General features: G+C 38.4%; 1 protein-coding gene across 1 annotated transcript; it reads right to left on the reverse strand.

Moving 5' to 3' along the window:
• Positions 1-2695: 2695 nt before the first annotated feature.
• On the reverse strand, positions 2696-4908 carry LOC149005598 (stearoyl-[acyl-carrier-protein] 9-desaturase 6, chloroplastic-like). Its single transcript, XM_089168818.1, has 2 exons — positions 4265-4908; positions 2696-3262 (listed from the first exon to the last, which is right to left on the reverse strand). Exons 1-2 carry the CDS (start codon positions 4886-4888, stop codon positions 2696-2698), a joined length of 1191 nt encoding a protein of 396 aa, XP_089024944.1. The 5' UTR covers positions 4889-4908.
• Between the last annotated feature and the right edge of the window lie 4638 nt (positions 4909-9546).

The following is a 9546-nucleotide window of genomic DNA, read 5'->3' on the forward strand; positions in this document are numbered from 1 at the left end:
TATCGGTTTGTTTTCTTGCTCACCGTTAAATAGTTGCGCACTAGTTCTTCATGATTATTTTGTGGTAGATCTTCTTTGTATTGGTTTCAAGATAAACTCTCAAAGACGAGTAGGCTGTCCTCTTACTTGGGTTGAAGACCTTCTAGATGAATCTGGTAGATGGAATACTACCCTCATTCGTAACCTCTTCACCCCAGGATATGCGCTCTATTCTTAAGATCCGCCTACGCGCAGTAAAGACGTTATGATTTGCAGCTATGGGGCCTTCTGGTAATGGTTGTTATTCTGATAAATCTTCATATCAATTACTATACTAAGAAAGACAGTTTTAAAAAAAGATTCATTTATTTTTTAAACAAAATTTTATGTATATAATATGCAAGATTCGAGGCCACAATCTCTTTATTAAGAAGCATGGATCATAAAAACCGATCATCCCTATATTGGCATGAATTCATTATTACTATCTATCACATTTATTTTTTCATAATGATAAGATAAAATTTCTTCACAATACCAAGCACAATTTCACCCTCAGATGAACTATCATACATTTTTGTAAGGAATGGTCCTTTCGGTTTCGAATTCAAAAGTTTGGCCACTTTCCACTCAATGGAAAACATACTTATGTGCTGCTCTTACTCTTACTTGTGCCTACAAAACAAATGTCAAACATGGGCTGACTCAGTGGTTGGGAAGCCACCTCTGATGATTAAATCAATAAGAGCACTTCCAAAGAACTTTGGCAAGCACCAGAGCTACTTGGAGGGAAATGATTCAAAAATTACATTTTCTTTGTGTTATGCTTTGATTCATATAGGGTTACCTCTCATTGCCAACAGTTGGATCAATTCACAAGTCCCATTTGTAGCCATCTGATCATACGGTTTCCTCCCTCAGTTTCCATATGGGGCATGATTGCCTTTCTTGAACTTGGCAGGATCACGTTTCTTCCTATAGCTGTTGAGTTCCTTTGTGATCAAGGCACCTTTGGGTTTACTTCTAGAACCGGTCCCAACCCGGGCTATTGTACCAACCGTGATTTGACCCAGTTGGCTACTATTTTTTACTTATCACCAAAAAAAAATTTCATTATTTTTGTAATAGGCAAAAAGAATTTTATATATATGGCAAATGAGGATATTACATATGCCATTTGCATGCTTTGAAGCCACAATCTCTTCATTAAGAAGCATGGATCTTAACCAGTCAAATCCTACATTGGCATGAGATTCATTATTACTAGCTATCACAATTACTTTTTCATGATGATAAGATAAAATTTTCTCACGATACCAAGCACAATTTCACCCTTAGATGAACTATCATACAACTTTTCAAGGAATGGCCCTTTCGGTTTCGAGTTCGAAAGTTTGGCCTCTTTACACTCAATGGATAACAGACTTATGTGCTAATTTTGCTCGCAATGAATAAGATTGCTAGGTAACTTTTCAAGGACGATGCATTTTTCCTCCCCGCACTTGCCTCATAGAAACCTCCTCCCATGATTGAAAATGTTCATCTAGGACTCAGGCAGCCTTCTTGTTCAGGTTGTTTACAAGCCGACCCATCTGAAACCTCCAAAGAAAGAAGTAAACTACACCAAAACCAACCAGACGGTCCCTTCATTGTTCTTCAACCTAGGCCACTCTATTTCTTCTATGCTAAACTCTTCTACATCCATATTCCCAGCTATACCCTTGTCAAACTTACCATATACAACATAAGCCCTATCATCCTCTCTCAGTGTAACGGTAGTTGGAAACCTTTCCTCATCAAGGGCAATTTTGTCATATACCTCAGCCTCTCCCCAGCCATCCTCGCTTTTGAGCAACCACGCCGTCGTCTGCGAGACAATCACCATAGCGCCGTCGCTTCTAACGGCGATGCCCTCATTCCCGCCCATCAGGTCCTTCTCAATATTCACCACCGAGGCTGTGTCGTTGACGGTGAAATATCAACACTTCTCCGCCTCCCAATTTTTTGAAATTCCCCCTATTCACTTCCCAAATTTTGAAATTTCCCCTCTAACACCTTTTCCATGCATGAGATATAAGTACTTGGACTCCTATTTGAAGAAAAATTTTAACGAGAAAGATAATGGGTAGAAAATTCGTTGTGTACTTTGTGAAACATTGGTATCTAACCCCTTTCGATGTTAAATCTTGACTCCACCTCTAGATACATACCATTTAGATGCATGATTACCCACAAAGAAGAAGAAAAGGGAGATAAATTGAGGGGAGGGGGTTGTTTGTATAATAATAAAAGATACAAGCTATACACTGTTTGGATACATAATATACCAATATTAGTTTAGGACACAATGCCAGCTCACCATTTATTTCTCAACTATTAATTGGGAGCTTAATTGTTTGAATATTTTTTTAAGAAGAAAAAACATTGTTCTCACTTCTCACACTAATTTAAATTGGATTCATGTCGCCACAATTTCTTCATGTCAGTTTTCATCAATTTCTCTCTAGAAAGCCAACCCGTGGAAATTGACACATGAGAAAATTGAGGTGATAAAAATTAATCAAAATTAACATGTGATTTTTATTATCTTATCATGTTGGATTATTATTATTATTATTATATTTAAAAAACACTACACAGTGACTTCTTTATTGAAGATCCAGCTAAAGCATAGGGTTTGTGGCTTCGTCTTCTAGGTAATAATATTTAAAAATCACTACACAGTGACTTCTTTGTTGAAGATCCAACTAAAGCGTAGGGTTTGTGGCTTCATCTTCTGGGCTCGTTCTTCAGCCCATTCTTGTAGTTTTCGAATCTTACGAGGCAACCCACAAACCAAATCTTGGGCTTTCTGGCCTTCACCGTTGAGACCCACAACCTTCTCCAGCTTCCATCTCCCAATCAAGAACTCTAATATGTCCAAGTAATCGGCAATGGTGTAAACACCAAGCTTCTGTGTGACAATGGAGAAATGGTTGAAGATATTTGAGTTTTCACCATCGAACATCAAGTAGGCCGGCATCGTAATGTTTGGACCCAAAGTATCAGCAATTGCTAGCATGGCATCTGTGGGGTCTACCTCTAATAGCTTCTCCATCATCCGTTGATACCCTTTTTCATGTCGCTTCTCGTCAGCTGCAATGGTACCACAAATAGTGGCTAACACAGGATCACCGCTCTGCTTTGCCAACAAAGCTGTTTTGCCATGTGTTATGAATGTTGCCCGTTCTTGAAATGAAGTGTACGTGATTCCCATGTACGGAGTGATTTTTAATATTGGGCTCTGTCATTAGTCACCAAAAGAGCAAATAAAATGTCAAAGATACACAGATGCATTCATGAGTGGTGAAAATTTCAGAATCTAGATGTTTAGTATGTGCTCTTTTCATACTTTTACTACATATTAGAAGGGTTCTATTGATACTCACTCGGAGTCTCACCTCTGATTTATTGTGTTAGCACTCAAAGGTAGACGTAATGTATGGTGGATAAATGTCAGGAAAACACATACATCTTCAAGACTCAAAATCTCAGTCCCACGATGGTAGTGCATGGGTTTTAATGTCATACCATACAAAATAGATATTACTAAAATGTTGGGTCCTCGATAGTTAGTTAATGTGGCTTGTGCTGTCCAACATTGCATGGTAAATTTTAATTTTGATTATTTCAAACTGTCCCACGATCTTTTTTCACAACATCACAAAAACTCTAATTTCACGACAAAACCGAGTACTAGCACAACCACACCAATAGATGATACCATTGACGCCATAGATGGATCAGTTTGAAAACAATTGATAGGGCAGGTAAACAGATTGAAGATGAATCAGATTGAGAAAGAATGAGAAAGAGGGACGGAAAAGAGAAGAGAAAGCAGATGGAGAGGAGAGAAAAGTTTGGGATGCATGGTTCAAGCAAGCATAGGCATAAGCTTGTCTTCACCTAAAGAGAAAGATTGTTGGGAAACCCTTAGATACGAAAGCAAGTGATCAGAGAGAATGAAGGGCGAAATGAGAGAGAAGTTACCTTGGGGAATAAAAGAGATGGAATCTTTGGTTGTTAAAACATCAATATTTATCAGAAATACATGATGCAGTCCCAACACTACACTAAGCAGCACCAGCTAGGACACAACATTTAGTAAGATTCATTTGATTTTACCTAATGCATGCATATCATTAGCTTTAGAGCTTTTGATGTATTAGTCAAAAGTACCTAACATGTATTCACGTAAAAATGCCAGCCAACCCTAGCTTTTTAATATGAAGAATCAATAGCTCACCGTGCCAGCGGTGATAAGGTTTTGTATGGTGCGTTCGACCATATGCATGTTGACTCGTCCAGACAAGTATAAATACTTGTTGAGAAGATCTCCATGCCGGTTCTCTTCAGCCGTCCAAGATCGAATCCAAACAGACCAACCATCGGGGCTGTTTCCAGTTGGATCTTTGATCCCTTCGAATCTATTGAGGAAAGATGTGTATGATGGCAAAGCTTCTTCTGTGATTAGATCACCCACTAATACCACCAAGTACTCATCAGGCAATCCTGCTGTTCTCTCCAAGCCCAAAACTTGCTCCGTAAATTCATCTGATGGAAGGGTTGAGTCTGGCAAGAAATCGTGTGGTTGCCAACTTTTCTCCGCTGGTTTTAACAGCGGCAAGACATTTTCTCCCACCCACCCACTAAGTGATTTGAGGAGCTCCACCTTCTCCGGTGGTACAGTGGGGATGTTTGCGATCGGCTGAACTGCAGCAGCCACCACAGCAGGGACTGGTGATCGTCGTCCCCATAATCTACTGGTGCCAGTTGCTGACGAAGTCTGGGATCCCAGAGGATAATGTGTGAGAGCAGGACTGCATTTTCTAGGAAATGAAAGCTGGCTCAAGGCATATGACAACTGCATATTGATTTGAGCAGATGAAGTTTTCTTCTATGAAAAGGGATGCGAGGATTCTCTATTTAATTATGAGAGTTTTATAGTAGAATTTCTCTGTTCATTCATATTTCATATTTAAAAGTTTTACCTTAATTTGATTCCTACCCAAAAGTCAACTATTATCTCTTTCTATCCGAAATTGCTACTGGCCAAGATTGAAACTTGCGGTTAAGATGAAATTTCAATGGGTAGCAATGTCATTGTGTTTTTGTAAAGAATTAACATAGACTTTAAATTTCCTTTAACATTATTATAGAGATTTTGTAATCATTATTTGACCTCATCCATCTTAAATCCTAGCTCCTCTCGTGGAGTTGATCTGTCTTTCTCATTTCAGGTAAATATGATCTTCTTATACATAATAATTAGAGTAGCTTTTATCTTTCTCACACGCCATAGTTGGGGTTGGTAGGTTTGATCAGTAACCACAGGGTCCCGTCCATGTATACTTGTTCTCAGTCACATTCCGAGTCTTCTTAATTTTCTGTTACTTGGCAGTTCGAGTTAGATTTCCATCTCACGTTTATTAATAAGAAGAAAATAAAATTTAGGTGCAAATGGACAAACCAAGTTTCGACGACTCATAGGCAATGACTTGGTTAAGAAAACCCGCCAAAGCTACACAAATGCGAGTTTTTATAGGACAGTTGTCATAATTGCTTATGGAGCCAAACTTAAGTGATATATTGATGATCAAAGATGCAACTTGGGTGAAACTAAGTAGAGATTTGAACCAACTAATGTTGAGAAATCAGCGGATTAGTTGTGGTTATAAATGCCACCCAAACCTTGAGCTACCTGGTGCTCCTTGAAATGCATATCAGGCTGTAATGGGTTGGACATCTAGGTTACCATTAAGATTTTTTTTCAATGCATGCAACACTTTGTCATGGATATCATCGAAAGTGGGGATTCTTTCTCTGCCCAACACCATTACTCCTCACAACAATAGAGGTATGTTTAATCATTATAATATAATTAAGTGACTTACCTTTGCCTATCTTTAATTCAATGAATAAGATTAACTTCTTCTCAATTTGAGTTTTCTCATTCTAACATGTGAAGGTTTAAAGAATTAAGTGGATCAGAACACACTATAAAAAGAAAAGAAAAAATTGCTCTTTGGCAACAGTCTAATAGTGTCGCCAAAAATAGTATATTCGTCGCCAAAATAAAAGGCAACATATTTATTTCCAATGTCTATAATACCATCACGAAAAATAGGTGATTGGGATTTGGTATTGACTAGGAAAAAGAAATTTGGGGTGGGGGGTTCATCATCAACTAGTCATAGCAATTGAGGGCCCATAGGCCTTGGGGGAGGGACAAAATATTTTCAGCAAAGCTTTTGGTGATAGAAATTCTAAAAATCATATTAGACGGTTTCTATAAAGTGTCGGTAAAAACCCGACATTTGGCGATAGAAATTCTAAAATCATCCGAAAAATCATGTTTAGCCACGGTTATAACCGTTGTGAAAAACCACATATGTCGATGGATTTAAAGCATAGTGTGGGTAAAGCTGTAGACATTTGGCGACGCTTTTAAAAACCATTGCCAAATATAAAAAATAAATAAAATAAAAATGAGAATAGCAATGCATGTAAGTGCAAGCACGAGAAGATAGATATCACTAGCATTGCCAAAACCCTTTGATAATCCTTTTTTGCATCTGGTGATAAAAGGTATCTATTACTCAATTCAATCTATAAATATAAAGACTTACAAAAGCAACAACATAAACTGTTAAATATATATATATATATATATATATATATATATATATATATATATATATATATATATATATATATATATATATATAATATATATATATATATATATATATATATATTTTTTTTTTATTTTATTTTTTTTTTATATATTCAATAGATTAAGAGAGTGATTAAACTTACCTCCACTTGGATCCAAAAGTCAAAGAGAATTCCGAAGATTCTCTGCGAATAGAGGTTCCTCTCCACCAACCATGTATGCTCTGCCTTTAGTTAGTCGGCAACAGACCTTCACGAATAAAATTATACGAAATTAGGTCGTGCAAGGCTTTAAAAAGGGTGCTTGAGGGAAAATTAAGGTTTTAGGCAGGGTTTTCCAATCGACCACCAGAGTGGCCAGTTGCTTGGTCAATCGACCGCCTTAAGCAACCGCCCCCTAGTACGTATTTGGGCATTTCACTCTGCGGTAGATCCCTAACACCGCTACAACTTTAACCAACATGTAGGGAGTCTTACCTTGCTCACGAACATCTTCCGGCTCCACTTTTCTCGATCTTGGATATCCATCTCGCCGGTCCATCCGGATTCCGGCTGAATCTTCCTCCGGTTCCCAGTAAGGCAAGTTCTTCCCCAACAATATCTAGATCCATGGGCTTTGGGGCTGAAATATAGGCTTCAATCCAGGATGGCCTACAACTTCTTCCAACTAGAGCTTCTAGTACTTGGACTTGCAAATCAGGTTTTGAGTTAGGATTATGGGGGTTATCACAACTATTCTCCCGATGTCATAGGGTAGGAAATCAGTTTTGAGAAAGGTGGGGCATTCTTCAGCAAGAATGTGAACCATAAAAATAAGAGCCTTTTTCTTCGGTGCTGAGAATCACTGAAATGAAAAAGGATTCAATCTATCTTTGGACTAAATTTTCCATGCGAGAGCCAAGTCAATGGACTTGAATTTCATTTAAATTGATGACTAAACTTGCAAATTGGAAAGTAGCATGCCTATCCTCTGAAGGACGAGGGGTTATCTTGCAGTCGGTACTTCAATCCCAATCCTTGTATCATATGAGTGTTTTAGATTCTTGAAATTTTTTTGCTAGAAGAAGACTCAAGTTGCCAAAAATTTTGGCAAGGCAAACCTAGGAAGGCCAAGTAGCTAGCCACAAATTTTTAGGATAAATGCTACCAATAGAAAGAAGTAGGAAGGTTAGAGTTTAGAAGAATGGAAGATTTCAATAGAGCTTTGCTCCTAAAGTGAAGGTGGAGATTACTCAACAACCTAAAACCCTACGGGTAAGAACCAAAAATGAGATACTTTTCAAGAATAACACCCTTTGACATGAAGGTGAAAGCAAGGGATGGTTCTAAGGAAAATAGGTAACGGAATGAAAACCTCCTTCTAGATTAACTTGCGGGTACTGTCAACTAAAAACCATAGGGCAGGGAATCCAAACTTTGACCTATGGCCGAGGAGGGCCTCGTGGCACAGGTGATAGGGACATTTTGTCACATCCACCCAGCCGATACCCTATCTGGCATACCTGAATGTGTGATCCACAGCCCCGAAGATCAAGTATCGAGGAAATCATCCTCCCACATATGCAATAACATAATCATGAACAGAATATAATTAATGTAGAATAATATGAACAAGAGATCCAAATAAGGAAAGAATGAAAGTATAATCAGAGTGTGGAAAAATTATACCAAATGTATATAAATCAAAAAGGAGTAGAGTGAGATAGAATCTCACTCCACAATTACAGCGGAATGTAGCTCATAAATCTAAAAAGAAACACAACTGTTCTCAAAGGGAAGTAAAGAAAAGAAAGTCAAAATAAACTAAGAGTCTTCTATTTTGTAAAGGACGTCTTCATAGATATAGACTTCATCAATCAAACTCGGACGTTCCCACTCCACATTAGGGCTAATCATGGTATGTGTCACGATCACACGAGGAATCAGCAATGTAATCTTCATTGTTGCCAAACCTTGCATGTAATAAGCTTCTTTAGCTTGCGCTTCCTCATATTGCTTCATAATATTCAGTACCTGTAGAGTAGTCTAACAAAAGAGATTGCACAAAAAGGAATGAGTTCGAAAGAACTCAGCAAGACAAGTTAATCCACAACAACATAAATAACATGATTGCATAACATAACATGATGCAATGCGATATAAAACAAACAATGAATGTATGAATCTAACTCTATGTATGCTGGTCTATATAGGCGGACATGCTTTAAGTCATAGCACCATACTTCTTTAAGAAGGTCTCATCACACAACGCCATTTGGTAGTGGGTCCTTCATCCCTCAGGACCATCCATGGCTGGGATATAAGTCACCGCTCTCTCACGTCACCATTGGTCTAAGTACTGGCGCATGTAAAGGTAAAACCTAGCCCAATGCAAGTCTTCTACTTAGTCATATCAACTCAAATCCAGATACGTCCATTCCTCGCCCTTGGCGATCCTTTCCGGTATCCTTCACACTAGAGTTAGTATAGTCCACGACTACGGACTCATCAACCCTATTGGTCATCCACAAATAATAGACGGGAAGCTCTCATGTCCCCTCATGGATTGGTTTCCGGTCTTAAGCGCCCATGAGCCCAAGTTTACCATTTGCAACCCTACGAGTAAATGACCTCTCACGAGTATCCACAATGTGATTCATGTCCTCTCACAGATTGGTTACCGGTCTTGAGCGCCCATGAATCTCTATCGCTACCATGGGTCGTTCGGTCTCAATACTCTTCTAAATCGGGTATGATATAACAGGGTATTTCTAACCAAACACTGCTTGACAAGTCCTAGGTATGAAAATAAATAATTCGGGAAAGTGTAAAAGGGCATCAATGGAAACATCCCATACTATTTCCACTGATGTC

This window comes from Hakea prostrata, chromosome 9, assembly GCF_041222555.1.
Source record: "Hakea prostrata isolate BN-2017 chromosome 9, UWA_Hpros_2, whole genome shotgun sequence".
NCBI classification, from domain to species: Eukaryota; Viridiplantae; Streptophyta; class Magnoliopsida; order Proteales; family Proteaceae; genus Hakea; species Hakea prostrata.

Bases quoted from the DNA above. Each gene is read 5' to 3' on its own strand.
- LOC149005598 (XM_089168818.1), bottom strand. From the start codon at position 4,888: ATGCAGTTGTCATATGCCTTGAGCCAGCTTTCATTTCCTAGAAAATGC. The intron at 3,263-4,264 runs GTGAGCTATTGA...GACTAATGACAG, and splicing joins ACCTTATCACCGCTGGCACG to AGCCCAATATTAAAAATCAC.